The sequence below is a fragment of the Castor canadensis genome, chromosome 2, assembly GCF_047511655.1.
Source record: "Castor canadensis chromosome 2, mCasCan1.hap1v2, whole genome shotgun sequence".
NCBI classification, from domain to species: domain Eukaryota; kingdom Metazoa; phylum Chordata; class Mammalia; order Rodentia; family Castoridae; genus Castor; species Castor canadensis.
In genome coordinates, this window is record NC_133387.1 from 175,959,030 (window position 1) to 175,981,484 (window position 22,455).

The 22,455-nt window shown below is 34.8% G+C and overlaps 1 protein-coding gene across 1 annotated transcript; it reads right to left on the minus strand.

The window, feature by feature from the left end:
• Positions 1-5,120: 5,120 nt before the first annotated feature.
• On the minus strand, positions 5,121-9,292 carry LOC109678164 (olfactory receptor 8B3-like). The gene is made up of 2 exons (XM_020153821.1): positions 9,285-9,292; positions 5,121-6,054 (listed from the first exon to the last, which is right to left on the minus strand). The coding sequence occupies exons 1-2, from the start codon at positions 9,290-9,292 to the stop codon at positions 5,121-5,123; spliced, it is 942 nt and encodes a 313-aa protein (XP_020009410.1).
• Positions 9,293-22,455: the final 13,163 nt, after the last annotated feature.

A 22,455-nucleotide genomic window follows, 5' to 3' on the forward strand; every position in this document is an offset into this window, starting at 1 on the left:
AAATATAAATTAAATATATAATCTGTTTTAATTTATATATTTAATAAAATATAATTTATGACCAGTTTCTATATTAGTACATATGTAACATACAAACACATTTATGAATTTATGTTCAACTGAGATGCCAAGACAATAAAATAGAAGAAGAATACACTTTTCAATAAATGGTACTAGAAGAATCACAGTGTCTAAGCCTCAAAAAATGTCCACACTCAAAAAATGATTTTGGATATTTCCCTCAACACATACATAAAATTAATTTCATATAATGAGTGTATCTAAATGTAAGATATAACAAAATTCTTAGAAGAAAACATTGCATACATGACTCCATTCACTGTCCTACACCCTTTCCTTATATCCACCCACCCCATTTGTACCAACCCTCAGACAGAAGCAAATAATTAAATATTTCTCCAAAGAAGACACAAAAAAGCAGTTAGTACATGAAGCTATGCTCAATACAACTCTAAAATAGGGGAATGCAAATCAAAGGCACAATTGTATATATCATCTCACCCCTTTAGATAGTTATAATAAAAAACAAACGATAACAAGGTTTGGTGACTTATATCCACAAATAAATCATTACATTGGTAGGATTGCAAATTGTGCAAACATTTGAAAAATCATTCTAGCTGTACCTCAAATGATGAAAGAATTACTTAGATGAATTAGCATTCCCTCTCCTAGAGGATATGAAAAACTACATCTGCACAAAAAATTATATGAGTGTTCATAGCACCAATATTCATAGTAGTTAAGCACTTACTCTGTAGTCAAAATCTCTGTCAATTGATGAATGGATAAAGTACAGTATAATACAATGGAACACTATTCAACAAAGCAAAAAAGAGTGAGAACAAACACAAATTATAGCAAGAATAAGCCATCAATACATTATTCCAAATAAAATGTCAGTCACAAACACCTCATGTTATGTTATTTCATTTATATGAAATGTCAAAAAGATTGTGATGATAAATCTTGATTGTCAACTTTACTGGTTTGAGGAGTGTCTAGGAAATTAGTAAAGCAATCTTCTGTGTGTGTTTATAACAGAAGAGCTTTTACAGAAAGCTCTCTCCTTGCTAACCACCATGATGTGAACTGCTTACCATGTTTCCGAACTGCCATGGAAAAGAACCCTCTGAGACCAGAAACCACAATAAGTCTTTCCCCCTTAAGTTGTTTATGTCTAGCATTCTGTTAATGCAACAATAAAATAACCAATACAAAGATGTTACTCTGCCTGTCTGCAGAATATCATTTGGTAGCTTCGCAAGTAAGTCTGTTGTTGGGGTATCTTTGTGGGTGATTTTAAAAGCTCTGATATTGAATTTTGTAAGTGTTGTATAGCTCTGGAAGTATACTAAAAACCATTGCATTTTACATTTTAAAAGTGTGAATTGTGTGATTTGTAAATTATACCTAAGTCAAATAAATACCAGAGAAATAGTAAGCTCTAAATAAAAGAAACAATGAGATAAAATATGAAATTGAGAACATCAGTAAGAGACTTAACAGGCAAACATGTTGTATTAAAATGTGTAAATACAGATAAATGTTGCCCTTAGCTGACAGTTTATTGAACCCAAGTGTCATATAAGGAAAGAAGTGAGAGGAAAGGAAAGGAAAGATGTCTCAAATCAACAACCTGAGCTCATATTTTATGAAACTACCAATAATCTCAAATTAAACATACAATTAAATAAATGAATGATAAGTATAATGGTTCAAAAAGAATAAAGAAGGCAGAATAATAACAATAATATATAAATTCATCAAAAGTCACTTTCTTATGTCAATAAGTGATAATCCACTTAATCAGTCTGCTCTAGCAAAAAAATTGAAAAGACAAGAGTCAGAACACTAAAATGAAAGTAAAGGATAATGAATCAGTGTATAGTGATGGACATTAACAGCCCATGATGGATAAATTACTAAAAGAATAATTTTTACAAATAAAAACAGGCATAGCACTTTTAAAAAGGTAACAGAATGGCCTTTATGCAGGAAAATGAATTTTCAGTTAAATTTTTTAATAAAATAAACTTCAGACCTAGATAACATTCTTGAGAATTCTACCAAATATTTACTAGTCTTCAAAGTCATAAAAATCAAATAAGAAGGAAAACATCACAATTCATTGTGTAAGACAAGCATTTCACTGATACCAAAACCAGACACAGTATTCACAAGAAAGAAAATTAATGATAAATGGTCTTTATAAAACATAGATGAATTTTTAAAAAGTTATCAATGTTAGCTGGGCCCCAGTGGCTCATGCCTGTAATCCTCACTACTCAGTAGGCAAAGATCAGGAGGATCACAGTTTGCAGCCAATCTGGGGAAATAGTTCACAAGACCCTATCTCGAAAAAAACCAACACAAAAAAAGGGCTGGTGGAGTGGCTCAGTTGTAGACCCTGAATTAAAATCCCAGCACTGCAAAAAAAATTAGCAATTTTAATCTAACAGTAAACAAAAAGATAATTAATGAGCACAATAAACATGGCTAACATGATGGATTTGATATATGAATATCAATCGGTATGATTCACTGTATCAAAAGATTCAAGTAGTAGTAATACACCATCATCTTATAAATGAATTGACTAAATTCAATATTATTTAACTTTATATTGTAGTCATTCATAGAGACAGAAATTGGAATGGTGGTTTCTTGGGGCTGGAAGGAGAGAAAAATGGGAAAATAAATCCCTATGTACTTTTTCCTCTTTAATTTGTCCTTCATAGACCATGTTATTCTTCTGTGTTTACACCCAAAATATTGATGGCTATAACTTGGATGAGCTGAAATATGTATTAAGTGCATCTTTTGTATTTTTTGCTGTTCTTAGGTAATTCTGAATTTACTGAAGGTTTAAATTCATATACTGACCCTCCCATGCTAGAAATTACGACTTTAAAATACAGCCATAAAAAAGAACTATATCTTCTTTATTCTACTATTAACTAAAAACATTATATATAATAATATAAATCTGCACAGAAGGGTGGTACACTGACTTTCATCTCCCCACAGAACATTGTGAGAATTCTGCCTCTGGTGTGGTAAAAGGAACAGTTCACAACCTGGTCTAGTCTGCATTGTTCTGTATGTTTTATCTTATGGTCTTCAATTTAGATTAGACATTTTATACTAGAAGTCACTCCATATATTAGGACCGTATTCTCAGTCTTTGGTTAGGGATTTGTGTATTGTTCACTTGAAGTGGAGCTCTTATCAAAGTTTTTTAATCTTAATAATTTGTGAAATTTACTGCAAATATTAGAATGGTGCATAAATTATATAAACATTCACCTATTATAAAATAGCACCATAAAACCAGTTTCCATATGTGCAAATTGAATATCGCCAGCACTCCAAGCCCTGTATGAGCCCCTTCTTGAATGTCACTCAATCCATTCTTCCCTTCTTCATCATAATTATGTTGAGCTACATCTCTGGCTTTATTTTATACCTTCATCATTTAAATGAGGCCTCAATGTCATGTGCATTCAGCCCACAGACAGACAAAGTGGAAAGGGCTCAACCTGATCCTGGCATCATGTCCGTTATTTCTGGAACTGTCCCAGACCACATCCTTCAGGAAACACTGGGGTACGTGTGTTCTGGAGGAAGAAGTGAACAAAGCCATTTTGCCACACTAGGTCAATCATATTGGTGCCAAACATCACTGATGTGAGATAGAATAAGATATTGAATGTAAGAATTTACTGCTGACCCTGAGACTAAATATACAGCCAGAAACAAGAATAATAGCATACACCACTCCTATTTGTTTCCACTTAATTGCTAGGCCAGTAAAATTATGAATACATTCACATATTCTATATTAGTCATTAAAGATATGAAATATAAGCTATGAAGAATTCTTTCTGTACATTCTTATCTGATTGTCTTGCTCTTACTTATGCTCAAGGCACTTCTTTAAACAATTGTTGTTTCACTTACTTTTAAAAACAGGTAAATTTTGCATTTTTTCAAAGCTGATAGATATAGAAGCAAAACACCCAAATCCAAGTCTCATCTCTACTATGTAACTTGTGATTGGGAGACGCTAAGCAATGCAGGTGATTCTATTATCTTCCTACTCACTGAAGAAGATGGGGTCTCTGGCTCAGAAGTAAAACTTCCTCACATTGAGTGTATTTCATTATATAAAGTAATGTATCTGCACAATTTGCACTGTGAATATAAACTTCTGGTGTTCCATGGAATTAACTATAAACCACAACTGTGCTAGACTTATGCAAAAATTTCACCAAATGTTTCTTTCAAACTACCATTACTCTCCCAGTTGAAATATGAGTTCTAATACCTAAAATTCAGCATGAGAATACAATGTGAAAGCTCACAAAAATAGGAATGGTTTAATTGTTCCAAGGTCTTCTTGCCTTTGGGATTTAACATTTCTTTAATATCAAGTAACTTGTCTCATTCTCCTTAAAGAAATCCTGAGAAGTTTATAGGTTTAGATTAGGCTTTTTCAGTAAAATGCTGTGAGAGTTTAAATTGCTAACATCCCTGACCTTCATTATACAATGAACATATATGCGTCATCTACTATGAGCTACTTTGGTGTACAAAGGTAAATACGAAAATTAAGCCAAAAAGAAGTTTAAGGCATAGAGTTTATAACTACAAAATAGGTGGCATTTGATAGCCCTGGTGGAACCCTGTATATGTGCAAAATACTGTTATATAAAGGAGACATATTCCTGCTTAGAGGAGGATGGGAGAGAGACATCGTTTCATTTGTGTTCCAGAAGCCTCTGCAATGAAACAATGTCATCCTAGAGTTCACTTGATCATTTATAAAACAGTTCATCTTTCCCAAGGGAAATAAAATCCACTAAAATGATAAAGCAAAAAACACAGATAAAATTTTGCTGAATTTTATTATTAGTATGAAAAAATGATGAAAAGTAAAATAAGGAAATGTTGGGAACAACGAAAACCTACTATTAATAATTTGAAACAAATTTAAATGATACTCACGTAACCATCCTTGTGATAAGAAACAACTGTGATAATAAAATACAGAATCCCTGCTTTGTAATTATAAGCACATAGAGACACTTTTCTGATCAAAACTTTCTTCTGCTCAAGGTTTTTCTCAGGGCAACTTTTACTTCTTTGTTCCTCAGGCTATAGATTAAGGGGTTCATCATGGGAACCACATTGGTATAAAAGACAGAAGAGATTTTTCCCTCATCCATAGACCCAGCATAAGATGGCTTAAGGTACATAAATGCACCTGATCCAAAGAACAGGGAAACAGCAATTATATGGGAGCTGCAGGTGCTAAAGGCCTTAGACCTGCCTTCAGTGGAGCTTATGTGAAAAATGCTGGAGAGGATGAAACCATAAGAGATAAGAATTGTGACACTAGGCACAATGATGTTGATACCTGCCACAGTGAAAACTTCCAGTTCATTGACATAGGTGCTAGTACAAGAGAGTTGCATCACAGGCAGGATGTCACAGAAATAGTGGTTGATGGCATTTACATCACAGAAGGTTAGTCTTACCATGAATCCTGTGTGGGCCATGGCACCAGATAGTGCCATCAAGTATGAGCCAAGCATAAGATAGGAACACACTTTAGGGGACATGGCACTGTTATACAGAAGTGGATTGCAGATGGCCACATAGCGATCATAGGCCATTGACATCAACATGTAGCATTCAGAAATAACAAAAAAACAGTAAAAGTAGAGTTGGGTCATGCACCCTACATAAGAGATAATATTCTTCTCCAATATAAAGTTCATCAACATTTTGGGTGTAAACACAGAAGAATAACAGAGGTCTATGAAGGACAAGTTAAAGAGGAAAATGTACATAGGGGTGTGAAAGTGTGAATTTAGCCCAATTAGAATTATCAAACCCAAATTTCCCAATGCAGTGATCACGTATATTACTAGAAACAGGATGAATAAGGGGAGTTGGAGATCTGGCTGGTCTGTTAACCCCACAAGGATGAACTCAGTGACAAAAGAGCCATTTCCAAGATCCATTCTTTATTGGAATCTGTGGACACAGGGGAAAGGTGTTACATCAGAGTACAACCCATCTGTTCCCACAACATCTCTTAACATAAAAGTGGGGTATACACTGGCAATGTCCAAGTCTTGCCCAATCTGATCCCACAGAATCTGCTTTTACCACTGAGTGTTGTTATTACATTCTTCCAGAGTCAACCATGTACAACACCTCTCTAAATTAAACTTATGAGTAAACGTATGAGCTGCTACATGAAGCATGATACTCACAAACCAAGAGAGAAGGGGAGAAACAGGACAGAATAAACCTTGTCTCATATCATTTCTTGTTCCTTCACTTATTCTACCCCTCACCAATAAAATTAGAGGCAGAAATCTTAACAGTATTATACTGTCTTCTAATGCAGATAGGACTATGGTAAGGTGAGAACCAAAACATTGCTTCTCATTCACAGGTGAGGGACCAAACTATAGGAAAGGTTATTTACTTCTGCATGTCACAGAATCAAAGCCTAAATCTACAACACTGGGTTCTGTTCTAGGAAAGGAAACTTAGTAAACATTTATACACTCTGATTCCCCTCATGCCTCTTAACTTTGATCTCTGAGCTGTCTTTCTGTTGATTCTCCTGCTGGTTATACTTGAATCTAAGGAATAAAAAAATGGAAGCAGGACTATCTTAGATCCCTAAGGTTTCATCTCAAATAAAGAGAATCATAAATATACATGGCATTCATAAACTCACCATCAAAAAACGTTGGTGCTTCTTTATGCTTTTTATTCACTACCACGGGGCAAAGCACCTATTTCAAGCTTTGTGTCTTCAGTGCCCTTGATGTTAGGAGGATGTAGCACATACTTAATCTCTTATGTGTCCTGGAAATGTTGATGAAATACAGAGCATATTTTCTACTTGTGACTTTAGATCATTTCACATAACTGAGAACAATGAGTCATCCCTACTACCACATTTGCCACTTGATAAGATGTGGAAGACTTCATGTGAAAATGCACTTAACAATAAACAGAATAAAAGCTTGTTAGGTCTCTTCCCCAGAGAACAGGTCTGGAAAAGAATGTAAAGGGATTGTATTTTCACTCCAGACCATAATCTGTCTTTAGTTCCTGGGTGACTCAAAATCTTACTCAAAAGTTTTCCCTTCACCCTTGGGCATGTACAATTCCCAAGGCAGAGCCAAAAATAAACTCCCACCTCCCCATTGTCTCCACATCTGATGGGAAATGCATTGCCTTGTTTCTCTTTCTTCCCACATTCTAAATGAGAAATTTCCACGTGTTCTAGCTCCATTCTTCCTATTTTCTTTATTGGAATATCACTAAGAATTGTAATATTCCAGTTCAATTGTCTTTCATGGAATACTGCAGTTAGTATTATTAATTTTGATGGTACTAGGGTTTGAACTCAAGGCCTTGCACTTGATAAGCAGGTAATCTACCACTTGATCCTAGCCCTTTTTGCTTTAATTATTTTTCACGTTAGGGTCTCACATTTTTGGCCCAGGCAGCCTGGATCAGGGTCCTCCTATAGTGTACTTGGGATTACAGTGTGGGTCATTGTACCCAACTTCTTTGTTGAAATGTGCTCTTGCTAACTTTCATGCAGGCTGGGCTGTGACCTTAACCCACCCAATTTGTGCCTCACATGTAGCTGGGATTACAAGCATGGGCCAACTCACCTATACAAATACCTCACTTGAAAAACTATTTTCAAAATAAAAAAAATATAAAAAAGAAAAACTATTTTCTTCCTTCTAACATTCGTACTTCTAATCAACAATCAGAAATTTCAGGCTGATGATCTTCCTTGTAGTTTAAATGCAATAATTAATTTCAGAAGTTACCAAAACTGTTTTTGCTTCAGGTTCACCTTTTCTCAAACAGGTATGATGATTAGAAGCACATCTTTCATGAGACAGTCATGACAATTAAATAAGATATTGAGTCAGATGATTAGAACAGTGCTGGCACATTACCTAGAAAAGTCAGACATTGTTATTTATATTCTCATAATTGTGGTAGATCCCATATCATTGCACTCATCAGGCATTTTTCTCCTTTTAACTACTGTTTTTCCCTTAAAAAGTACAAATTTTGTAAGGATAAAAATCACTTCTGCCTTGTTCCTGGTGCTAAGTGTAGCACAGAGTACAGAGTAAGAAATTCTAAAATATTTATACAAAGTACATTGTTCTCTGGTTGAAATCTCAGTATTTTTGCCACATTTCTCACACCTTAAGAATAGAGTCTACAAGGTCAATGACTTCCATCTCTTTCCCCTGCCACCACACCAGTTTAGGAATTCTTTGGGTTAGTTGAACTGTACTGGCCAATTGTAGTGGCCCCTATCTGTTATTCTAGCATTTTTCCTCCTTTGTGTAGTTTCTGCACTACTGTTAAAATAAGCTCTGAAAGCACATCTCTGTTCCTCCCTAGCATAAGAATTTCCAATGGTGCTTCACTACACTCTGGGGAATTGAAGTCATAAAATAATATCTCAAAACTGTGATCCAGTCAGGTTTAAAATTAAAGAAGAAATTATATCAGAGTTATAACTGCTTACTTAGGGATATTTAAGCATATGCTTAATTAAAACACCCATCACCCATTTTATTTAGGGGTTTATTTTTCTAAAGTAAGCATAAATCTGGAGGTAGAATTCCTAGGGTTGGTTCATTAACTAAACAATCTTTATCAAGAACCAGGCTCTTCCACACCACCATCTTCAGTCTGTTGGCCTTAGTCTCAGGCTTATCACCTCATAGTCACAAAATAGCTATTATAGCTCCAAGAATCACATAAAAACACAACTACAAGGAAAGAAGAAAGCCAGACGAGAAGGAAAGAGAACTCGCCTCACATGTCTTTCTATGTAACATGAAAAATATCTTTTCTGCAGCCAACAGAGGACTTCCCTTTGTCTTTTCAGTAGAGGATGACATAATACAGCTAATCTAATTGGAAGGAGACTCACAAATTCAATCATTCTCATTTTTCCCCTGTGTTATAATATGAAGTTGCTGGTATTAGGGAAACAGGGAGGAGAAATATGACTTGGGTAGGACATCAACACTGTTTGCCACAAACAAGATTATGAACAGTGTGCAATAAGAAATATAATACACTTGTTATTTTAAGTGAGCATAATTGTCATTTTAAGGTAAAACATGTTATTTTTAAGTATTGCTAAAGAATATACTTAATTTTTTATTTACTTTTTAAAATACTTTTTCATTTAGTTACTCTTTTAAGCTTTAAATCAATTCAACTATCATGGAATATACAGATATACATATGTAAAAAATCATAAAATTTTACGGTTTTGAAAAATAAATATACATAAATATATATTTACTCACCACTTACATGTGTTGGATTAGGAAGGAAAGCCATCATTCTATTCTTATATAAGGAGGTTTCTCTTATTAGTCAAAAAGACTACCTAAATGCTTTCAAGTTTCTCAAAATAAGTACAGTCTTCACTCAAAGCAGAGTCTTGTATGCACATATCTTTGAAATCACTTTAGCAAGAGAGACAGAACAAAACATTTAAGCACTATATTTTTGAAGCACTCAAATTAATATTATTCATGTTGACATTTTAGTCTTCCATTTCAGTTTGAAGCTTATTCTTTACTGTGTTTTATTTAGGTTATTTCTAATGATTCAAATGGTTTTGAAACTACTAGACACACTATATTAGGGAACAAAGGGGAAACTTATAATTCAACATTACAGAAAATGATCCAAATTTAAGAGATTATGAATGGCCCTAAGATACCCGATAACTACTTGTGATATTGAAAAAGATACACCAGTGGGCTCTTTTATTTTTTAAATTTATTAACATGTATTAATTCTGCATGTTAGTGTGGTTCCGTGTACTCAGTTTTGACTCATCAAATTCAGCCTCATTTATTCACCCTCCCCTCAGCCTCTATTATTCTATATTGTATGTTTTAATTGATTGTTTTTAAACTTTCACATGTGAATAAGAACATGTAGTCCTTTGAAAACTATTCATAAAGACAGCTACACACTGTTGTTCACAGAAGCTTTATTTGGAACTGCCAAAACTTGAGAGCAACCAAAATGTCCTTTGGTAAGCAAATGGATGAATAAATTGTGATCTAGTCTATGAAGTATTATTCAACACTAAAAAATGAACTGCCAAGCCATGAAAAGTCATGGAAGAATGTTAAATGCTTATTACCTAACCAAAAACAGTCAATTTGAAAAGGACATATGTATTATTCCAACTATATGAGTCTCCTGAAAAGCAAAAACTGTGGTGCCAGTTAAGACACTGGTAGTTGTCAGGGATTTGAGAGTGAAAAAGGGACAAATAGACAAAGTAGAGATGATGTTTAGGGCAGTGAGAGCTCTCTGGATAATACTGTAATGATGCACATAAGCCATTATACATCTGCCCTAACCCATAAAATATACAACACCAAGAGCAAACACTAATTTAAATTATTGATTTGGGATGAATATGTGTGCATGTGTGATGTATGCACATATTGAAACATATATACATATATATATAAGTTTGCATGTATATAAGTTTATGAATAATATGTTATATGTACATGATATATGTCACTGTGGGGGATATTAATTGTGTGGTTAGCTATGCATTATGCACTTGTGGGGAAAGAGAACTTATATGGGCAATCTGTGAACCTGAAAATAGTCTTTACAAAATAACATCTAAAAGAGAAAACACGCTCAAAATCATACAGTAGGGAAATGCAAATTAAAACCATAATGAGGTATCATTTAAAACCTATTAAATGCATTAAATTTATTATAAATGATTATAACCTGTGCAATGAGGATGCAGAAGAATAGAATTAAAAATGGTTGTCTAGTTAGAAGAGTTTGAAAGTTTCTCATAAAGCTGTCCTCATCAGAAATATTCACCTAAGTGGGTAAAACATGTTCACACAAAAATTGCACACAATAGACATAACTGCCAAAGCCACTCTTCTTCTTTTTGTATAGAGAACCTCATGGGTTTTATTAGTTCCAAAATTTCATCAGTCAATGAAGATCATAAGTTTTAATTATGTTTTGTCCTAGTCATAATCATTAAACTTTAAAAATGGAATCTACATTGCACTCTTCATTTTTGAGGTAACACCAGGTAGCATTATGTAAGTGATTTTATTCTGAATTTTAAGATTTAGAGGCTTAACATAAAGACTTCACCAGGAGTCCCTGCAAAATTCAATTCCTTTAGGAAAGACAGAATTATGAAATAATTTAGACACAGATTAGGATGCTTTAATCCTGGTGATTTTGATAACTCTCTAGTATACTCAAAACTTCACATCAGTGATTTCACACATCCAAATGCATATAATGCAGGAAATGCTTTGTTCCCTCCTCTTTCTCTTGGCTGTTTCTTAAACTTTTAGGTACAGTTGTTTGCATAGCTAGTGACTTATTAGAAATACCACTTGAAAATGAATGAAATCCACATATATAATTTCTTATATGCTTATAAGTTTAACATTATGACACATGTGATTGCCTGTTACTGAACAGTTTTAAAACTTTTTTAAAAAACACTTTATTTTTACTCAGTACTAGCTTTCCCTTCTTGGTACCCCTTGATAGTGATCTTAATCACTAAATCAAAAACTTGCAAAAATGCTCCCATATGTTATTACTTGATCAAGTAATCAAATGCATTCACAGGGGCCATGCGTTTGATTCACAGAGGTATTTTCTACCTATTTCTTCTATCATCCAATTTTTTTCAGTATTGGGATTTGAACTCAGGGCTTTATGCTTGCTAGGGGGCACTCTAGTGCTGAGCCTTGCCTCCAGCCTTTTCTGCTCTGTTTTGTTCTGAAGATACGGTCTTGCATTTTTGCCCAGATCAGCCTGGACCAGGATCCTCCTATTTTATGTTTCCTACCATAGCTGGGATGACAGGCACACACCATCATGTTCAGCTTTTCTCCATTGATATCAGTCTTGCAAACGTTTTTACCCAGGCTTGCCTGAAACCACGATCCTCCCTATCAAAAGTAGGCTAAGAAGACAGGCATATACCACCATTACCAGCTAATGGTTGAGATGCCCAGGCTGACCTTGAATCATGATCCTCCTGATCTCAGCCTCCCAAGTGGTTAGGATTCTAAGCATGAACCCCTAGTTCCCGGCTTCTTTTTGTCATCTAAACAACACTTCTCTGAAACATCTCCAATATGCTATGTCATTGATGTATCATTATATATTTGACCACTCCACATTTCTAGAAATTCAGATTTTTTGGGTTTTATTATAAAAATTAATGATAAAATAATCATAATCATGCTTGTCTTCATATGCTAGTAGTTTTGTTTCAATAAGATAATCTACTGAATTTTGTCTTTCAGATTAATATGAATAATCTTAATTTCCACAGGCAATTAGACTAGCCTAAAAGTATATTTTGCCAGATATCTAATTATATTTTACTTCCTCAATGAATTAGGGAAATGCTTGATTCATTATATCCTCAAAATATAATGTAATTCCAGATACAATACTGTCCCATCTGGGATTGCTTCTCCTTCTTAGAGTCTGTGGTGCTGAAGTGGAGGTCTTAAAATGCAAAATTAATTTGTTTAACACTAAAATATTCTACTTGAAAAGGATGCTTAAGATCTACTGTTTAAACATTTTTCCTGTTAAAATTAGAGAAACTGTACAGTGATAAGACTCACTGGGTCCATGAACCCAACATATGTGCTGATTATTTCCTACTAAAGGGTTGGTTCTGTAATGTGTTCTTATGTTAGACTGTTGCAGAAGGAGAGGGAAAAGAGAAGACAAGTGCAATTGATCTTTTATATTTCCTGATCAATTTCATTTTCATTTTAGTCACTCCAAATCTTGTGTACCCCAAGAAGTTTTTCTTTAAAAAGGGATTCTAAATGTGGCAATTGACCTGGCCTTAGAACTATCAATTAAAATATTAGCAATAGTTTTTGGTCCATATTGAGTTAGTAGAAAGGGTTAAAATTAAGAAATCACCTACAGATGAAAATACAGTTTTTCAATAAAAATCATATATTATTAAACTTAGTGATAAGTAAAAATATAAATATAGGACCCATAATTTTCATCTTTCTATCTTATAGTTTCTAGGAATTGTACCAATTTAATCATCTTCAGTAAAATGATATATTCTAATTTTAAAGGGAGAGCTTCTTTTATAATCTGATTAATGTCACTCATTACTTAAACATCCAAAAATAATGTGTAAAGAAAAAACTCAAGAAGCAACTATTTTAAACTTCAAGCATCTTGACGTCATCTAGCAGACACTTATGACTCACTAAAGCCCCAGACATTTAACTCATTTAGATAGATAGATAGGTAGGTAGATAAATAATAAATGATAGATAGATATATAATAGAAAAATGAAATAGACAGATGAATATACACATACACATACATACATAGAAACAGATAAGGATATGGATATACCAGATATTAATTTTGTTGGCTCCTGAGTCTCTGGTAACTCAAGGCAATAGTTCACAAGAGTCAAATATGTAACCAGTTGGCCCCATAAGTATCAAAAGGTACATCTCAACAAAGAAACCTAAGACATGTAGCTTCTGAGACTTTCCAGTATTAGTGGGTTTCCTGTCAGACTAGGCAAGAAAGGACTCTTATAATGTTAAATCAACACCACCAACCATCCTCAGTGAGGATGTATGGTCCTACTTAGAATGACAAAAAATTATAAAGTCTGACTTTACTAATTTTCTTCTTCATTACCTAGAAAACAAGAAATGGCATTGGAACATTATTTTTGTTGTTTGCTTGTTTTTCATACATACTCTCAAATGTTCTCTGTGCAAATGCTCACTCATTTTGAGGGAAAAGAATCAGCTTCTAGTTGCACTTTATTAATATTTATATATCTGTATAAACAACAGTTATAATGCAACTTGATACACATTATAAAAGAGGAAAACACCAATAAAAATCAAGAAACAACCAGTCTTAGGCAATCAAAGATTTCTTTAGGCAGGTTGGACAAGTAGGTAATAGAATAAGGAAAAGGACAAGACAATATACCCAGAAAGAAGTAAATATTTGTATCAGTGGTTAAAATTGCATCAACTGTAAAACACATGTTCTGAGATATGGCAGATGAAGTTTCACTTTATTGTTTACTTCACAGTTGTTTGACACACACAATTCTGCTATCCATTATAATTTCTATAATGAGTCATAGTTCCAAACTTAGCTTCAAAAAACAAGAATCAAACTAAAAGTGGAAATGCCATATAATCCAGCTATACTATTCAATGTACTACCTGAAGTAATATGAGTCAGATACAATAGAAATGACTCTTCATCCATGTTTATAACAACAGTACTCACAATAGCAAGTTATGGAATAAAGGCTAGTTTCCCAAGAACAGACGATGAATAAAGAAAATGTGGTCTATGTAAGCAGTGGAGTTTTATTCAACATAAAGAAGAATGAAATGATGTCATTTTCAGGAAAATGGATGCAACTGGAAATCAGCATGTTAAGCTAAATAAGCCAAACTCCAAAGGACAAATATTCCATGTTTTCTCTTGTGTGTGTAATCTAGATTTTAGAAGACAAAAGGGCATGAAATAAGGAGTGGGACTATTCGGGACATGGAGGTAACCAATGTGAGGGGGAAAAGGAAAAGAAAGGGCAATGCGGGATGAATGTGATCAAAGTACATTACATACATGTGAAAACCTATTAAAATGTGCAAAACAAAATAGGAATCAAAAATTTATTCATAAAAATCTTGTGAATTTAGCTTTTGTTGGAGAATATGTAAGGGCTAAGAAAATTAAGGACTTATAAAAAGGACCTTTTGTTTTCTATGAGTAGGTATCAGAGGTTTTTGCCTAAACAATGCATGAAAGCAATTCACAGTCTCAAACACTGCTGACAGTACAAGTTTGGGAATGTCAATCTAAATATTCAAGTCAGAGATTTGTCACCATAAAATTCATCTTTGCTCTTCCTACATATACTTGTAGTGCACACATGTGTCTCTGTATATTGCTATTTGCAGCAAGTTATTTCAAGGTGACATCAGAGAGAGACTTCAAACACTACACATTACACTGTCTCCAATTCACTGAGGAAGATGGAGGGTCTGTCTGCCTTCAGCATGTCAAGAAGTGATGTCTTAATATTCAATAGTATTTATTTAGTATGCAAAATCTCTTCATACAAACCACTTACTTCATCTAGTGCTCAACATAACAGCGAAATGTCCCAATGCCAGAGAGAAAAACAGACAGTGCCATACTGTGGAAAAATTTCATGTCAGTCCCCAACTTTATACCAAAATAATCAATTTTACAGGAATAATTTTGAGTATGCAAGACTAATTTTATAATCTACTCCATTTATAATGTAACTAATAAAAGTAAAACTGTGTAGGAGTTTATGACCATGCTAGATTTGTGTCACACAGTGCATCTCCACATACTGCAAAACTTCATGTGAGAGAAATCCAAGATGGTGACTAGAGGGAAGAAGCAGATAGTGTGAGCTCTATAAAGCAACAATCTTACTGAGACATGGAGCCACACTTGGCAGGAAAAACAACCAAGAAGAAGCAAAACTCCAACACTCAGAACCCCCAGCCTGCACATAGCTTCTCCATGCCACATTATACAGAGAAACCAGGAAGGCTCCTGTGCCACCAAACACTGGCTCCTAACCTGCTTGGGAGACACAGACCAACAGGTGAGCAAATAAGTGGCATGCAATATCCCCACAGCTAGGTTTATCCCCTGGAATAAACCAGCATAGCCCCCTGGACAGTCTGACCTCCGCCCTGGAAAAAAAAAACTGAAAAATAAACAAGGAACTGAAAAGGACATGTAGCAAAGAGGATGGGGCACCTTGAGTGCCCTGAAGAAGAGGGGAGGGGCAGTCCTCCTGGTGAACTTTAAATAAACAAAGCCTGAAACAGTAGCCTGCATGCAGGACTCCCCACCTGAGAAGAGGGGAAGGGCAGTCCCCTGCAGGAACTTTAAATAAATAAAGCCTGCTGGAGAAGGTGGGTGTGGTGGCTCCTCCCTCCCCCCAGGGTGAACTTAAAATAAAGCCTGCAATAGTAACTAGCTGGCAATAAGTGGCAAATGAGCTGCAGCCTGAAACAGGGCAGATAGCAGTTCACAAAGCTGTCTCCTGACCCAACCACCTGGTGAGACAACAACAGCGCTACTGCTTAAATACCAACATCAGGACTGGATGTTGAAGGAGCAACACCAGAACTACTAAGACTGAAACTTCATTGTTTCTGGATCTGAAATTGTAAATTTTTTTATATTTTCATATATCTTTTCTATTTTTTTATTTTTTATTTTTTCATCATTATTATTTTTTTATTTCCTTTGGTGAGACAACAGATCTACTACTCAAATACCAACACCAGGACTGAATGCTGAAGGAGTAACACCAGAACTACTAAGACTGAAACTTCATTGCATCTGAACCTGGGATTTTTTTTCTTTCTTTTTCTCTCTTCTTTTTTCTCTTTCTCTCTAAATGCTTGTTTAGTTCACTGTTGACTAGTACATCATCTCTCCCTGCTAATTTCTTTGGTTCTCTATTTTATTCTTTTTTCTTTTCTTTCATTGCTTTCTTTTTTCTTACTCTTCCATTCTAGATATCATTACTTTTATTATTGCAAACTAGATAAACTAAATTACACACAGTACAGAGGATGGTAAATAGCAAGAAGTGGAATGATGGGAAGACAGAAAAAGGATGGAAACCATTTTCCCAATAATAAATTAGTACAGAAACCAGAGGGAAATGAAGAAAACAGATACCCAGATTCAGACTACAAAAAAACAAAGAGAAACTATACCAAGGAACCCAATGAAGCCCACAGAACACCTTGAAAGAAGAAATACTGCAAGTAATGAATTAGAATTTCATAGAAATGTTACTAGACATGGTCAACCAATTTCAGGAGACACTCAAGAAATTCCAAGACAATAAAAATAAATAATATGAGAAAGCACAAGAACAAATAAAAGAAAACATAGAAGCCCTGAATAAACACCAAAGTGAAACAAAAAACACCATAAATAGAGAGATAAATGAACTCAGATTAAAAATTGACAATATTAAAGAGGAAGTGAACTGTGATATGGAAAACCTCAGAAAAAAGAATGAAACAGAAATACAAAACAAAATGGAAGGCCACTCCAGCAGACTAGAACAAGCAGAAGGCAAAATCTTAGGACTTGAAAATGAAATGGTAACTAAAGGAAAAACTGAAGAACTACTAGTCAGACAACTCAAGACCCGTGAAAGGAATATGCAAGAATTCACTGACTCCATCAAAACACCAAACCTGAGAATAATGGGAATTAAAGAAGGAGAAGAGGTGCAAGCAAAAGGAATTCGTAATATGTTCAACAAAATAATAACAGAAAATTTCCCAAATCTGGAGAAAATTATGCCCATTCAGGTACAGGAAGCCTCCAGGACACCAAACAGACTTGACCAAAATAGAACAAAACATGACATATTATCATTAAAACAAATGCACAGAAAATAGAGAAAGAATATTGCAGGCTGTGAGAGAGAAAAACAAATAACATATAAAGGTGACCCATCCAAATCACAGCAGATTTCTCAACAGAAACCTTAAAAGCAAAAAGAGCATTCACTGAGTGAGGTCTTCTGAGCACTGAATGAAAATAACAATTTGTTGCTTACAGGAGACCCATCTCATAGACAGAAAGAAGCACAGGCTCAGGGTGAAAGCCTGGAAGAAGATTTACCAAGCCAATGGTCCCCCAAAATGGGCAGGAATAACAATACTTATCTCGGACAAAATAGACTTCAAACCTACATTGATCAAATAAGATAAAGAGGGACATTCCATACTAATAAAAGGGGAAATAGACCAAAAGGAAATAACAATTATCAACCTATATGCACCTAAAGTCAACGCACCCAATTTCACCATTCATACTCTGTAGGACCTAAAAATATATATAAACTCCAACACAGTGGTCATGGGAGACTTTACTACCCCTCATCACCAATATATAGGTCATCCAAACAAAAAATCAATAAAGAAATCCTAGATCTAAATCATACCATACACCAAATGGACCTTGCCAATGTTTACAGAATATTTCATCCAACTTCTGCACAATATATATTCTTCTTAGCACCCCATGGAACTTTCTCCAAAATTGATCATATCTTAGGGCACAAAGCAAGCCTGAGCAAATATAAGAAAATAGAAAAAACACAATGCATTATATCTGATTGCAATGCATTAAAACTAGAACTCAACAACAAAAATAATAGCAAAAAATGTGCAAGCAGTTGGAAGCTGAACAACATATTGCTCAATGACGAATGGGTCATTGATGAAATAAAAGAGGAAATTAAAAGTTCCTGGAAGTTAATGAAAATTAAAACACTACCTACCAGAACCTATGGGACACAGCAAAGGCAGTTCTGAGAATAAAGTTTATAGCCATGAGTGCATATATTAAAAGGACAAAAAGATCTCATATCAATGACCTAATGCTACATCTCAAACTCCTAGAAAAACAAGAACAAGCAAATCCCAAAATAAACAGAAGGAGAGAAATAATAAAAATAAAACCTCAAATCAATGAAATAGAAATTTAAAAAAACACAAAAAGAAATGATGAAACAAAAAGCTGGTTCTTTGAAAAAATAAATAAGATTGTAGACCCCTGGCAAACCTGACTAAAATGAGGAAAGAAAAAACCCAAATCAGTAAAATCAGAAATGCAAAAGGGGAGATAACAACAAATACCGTGGAAATCCAGGAAATCATCAGAGACTACTCTGAGAACCTATATTCTAATAAATGTGAAAATCATGAAGAAATGGACTGATTTCTAGACACTTATGATCATCCAAATTGAACCAAGAGGACATTAATCACCTAAATAGATCTATAACACAAAATGAAATTGAAGAAGCAATCAAGAGTCTCCCAAAAAAGAAAAGTCCAGGACCTGATGGATTCTCTGCTGAATTCTATCAGATATTTAAACAATAACTAATACCAACCCTCCTTAAACTGTTCCATGAAATAGAAAGGGAAGGAAAACTGCCTAACCTATTCTATGAAGCCAGTATTACACTCATCCCAAAACCAGGCAAAGACACTTTCGAAAAAGAGAACTATAGTACAGTCTCCTTAATGAACATCAATGCGAAAATAATCAATAAAATAATGGCAAACTGAATTGAACAGCACATCAGAAAGATCATTCACCACAACCAAGTCAGCTTCATTCCAGGAGTGCAGAGGTGGTTCAACATACGCAAATCTATAAATGAAATACAGCATATTAATAAAAGCAAAGAAAAAAACCACATGATCATCTCAATAAATGCAGAAAAAACCTTTGACAAGATCCAACACAATTTCATGATAAAAGCTCATAGAAAAACTAAGAATAGAAGGAAAGAACCTCCACATTAAAAAAGCTATATATGACAAACCTACAGTTAACATCACACTTAATGGTGAAAAACTGAAACCATTTTCCCTAAAATCAGGAATGAGACAAGAATGCCCACTATACTCACTCCTACTGAACTCATACTGGAATTCTTTGTCAGAGAAATTTGGCAAGAAGAAGAAATAACAGGAATCCAAATAGGTAAAGAAACTGTCAAAATATCCTTATTTGTAGATGATATAAACCTGTACCATAAACCCAAAAATCTCTGCCTCAAAACTCCTAGACACTATAAATAGCTACAGCAAAGTGGCAAGATATAAAATCAGTGTACAAAAATCATCAGCTTTTCTATACACCAACAATGAACAAACTGAGAAAGAATATATGAAAACAATTCCACTTACAATAGCCTCAAAAAAATCAAATACCTAGGAGTAAACAAAAAAGGATGTGAATAACCTCTACAAGGAGAACTACAAACCCCTGAAGAAAGAGATTGAGGAAGACTACAGAAGGTGGAGAGATCTCCCATGCTCATGAATTGGTAGAATCAACATAGTAAAAATGACTACATTACCAAAAGCAATCTACATGTTTAATGCAATTCCCATCAAAATCCCAATGACCTTCATCAAAGAGATTGAAAAATCTACCCTAAAATTCATTTGAAATTATGAGAGACCACGAATAGCCAAGGCAATATCCAACAAAAAGAACAATGCTGGAGATATCACAATACCCTATTCCAAACTATATTACAAGCAATAGCAATAAAACAGCATGGTACTGGTACAAAAACAGACATAAGACCAGTGGAACAGAATAGAGGACCCAGATATGAATCCACACAACTATATCCACCTTATTTTTGACAAAGGTGCTAAAAATATATGGTAGAGAAAAGATAGCCTCTTCAACAAATGTTGTTGGGAAAAGTGGTTATCGTTCTGCAAAAAACTGAAACTAGATCCATATTTATCACCCTGTACTAGTATCAATTCAAAATGGACTAAGGACCTTAATATCAGACTCCAAACTCTAAAGCTGGTACAAGAAAGAGTAGAAAACACTTTGGAAGTAATAGGTATAAGTAACGACTTCCTCAATAGAACCCCAGCAGCTCAGCAACTAAGATAAAGTAAAGACAAATGGGACTTCATAAAACTAAAAATCTTCTGCACAACAAAAGAAATGGTCTCTAAACTGAAGAGAACACCCACAGAGTGGGAGAAAATATTTGCCAGCTACACATCAGACAAAGGACTGAAACCAGAATATATAGGGAACACGAAAAACTAAACTCTCCCAAAATTAATGAACTAATAAAGAAATGGGCAAGTAAACTAAACAGAACTTTCTCAAAAGAAGAAATTCAAATGGCAAAAAAATCACATGAAAAAATGCTCACCATCTCTAGCCATAAAGGAAATGCAAATCAAAACCACACTAAGATTCTGCATCACCCCTGTTAGAATAGCCATCATTAAAAACACCACTAACAACAGGTGTTGGTGAGGATGTGGGGAAAAAGGAACCCTCTCACACTGTTGGTGGGAATGTAAACTAGTACAACCACTCTGGAAAAATATTTGGAGGCTTCTTAAAAATCTAAACATATATCTGCCTTATAATCCAGCAATCCCACTCCTGGGCACATACCCAAAGGAATGTGACACAGGTTACTCCACAGGCACTTGCACACCCATGTTTATTGCAGCACTATTCACAATAGCCATATTATGGAAACAGCCAAGATGCCTCACTACTGCCGAATGGATTAAGAAAATGTGGTATTTATACACAATGGAATTCTATTCCACCATGAAGAAGAATGAAGTCTTATCATTCTCAAGTAAATGGATGGAACTGGAGAACATCATCCTGAGTGAGGTTAGCCAGGCTCAGAAGACCAAAAATCATATGTTCTCCCTCATATGTGGACATTAGATCAAGGGCAAATACAGCAAGGGGACTGGACTTTGGTCACATGATAAGGTGAGAGCACACAAAGGAGGTATGAGGATAGGTAAGAAACCAAAAGAAGCATGATAGCATTTGATGTCCTCAATGCAAAGGAACTAATGCAGAAACTTTAAAGCGACAGTGGCCAATAGGAGAAGGGGACCAGGAACTAGTGAAAAGGTCAGTTCAAGAAGAATCAACTTATACAAGAAAGAGTAGGAAATACTCTGGAGTTAGTAGGTATAGGTAAGAACTTTCTCAATGAAACTCCAGCAGCACAGCAACTAAGAGATAGCATAGATAAATGGGACCTCATAAAACTAAAAAGCTTCTGTTCATCAAAAGAAATGGTCTCTAAACTGAAGAGAACACCCACAGAGTGGGAGAAAATATTTGCCAACTATACATCAGACAAAGGACTGATAACCAGAATATACAGGGAACTTAAAAAACTAAATTCTCCCAAAACTAATGAACCAATAAAGAAATGGGCACGTGAACTAAACAGAACTTTCTCAAAAGAAGAAATTCAAATGGCCAGAAAACACATGAAAAAATGCTCACCATCTCTAGCAATAAAGGAAATGCAAATTAAAACCACACTAAGATTCCACCTCACCCCTGTTAGAATAGCCATCATTAGCAACACCACCAACAACAGGTGTTGGCGAGGATGCGGGGAAAAAGGAACCCTCTTACACTGTTGGTGGGAATGTAGACTAGTACAACCACTCTGGAAAAAAATTTGGAGGCTACTTAAAAAGCTGGACATCGATCTACCATTTGATCCAGCAATACCACTCTTGGGGATATACCCAAAAGACTGTTACTCCAGAGGCACCTGCACATCCATGTTTATTGCAGCACTATTCACAATAGCCAAGTTATGGAAACAGCCAAGATGCCCCACCACTGATGAATGGATTAAGAAAATGTGG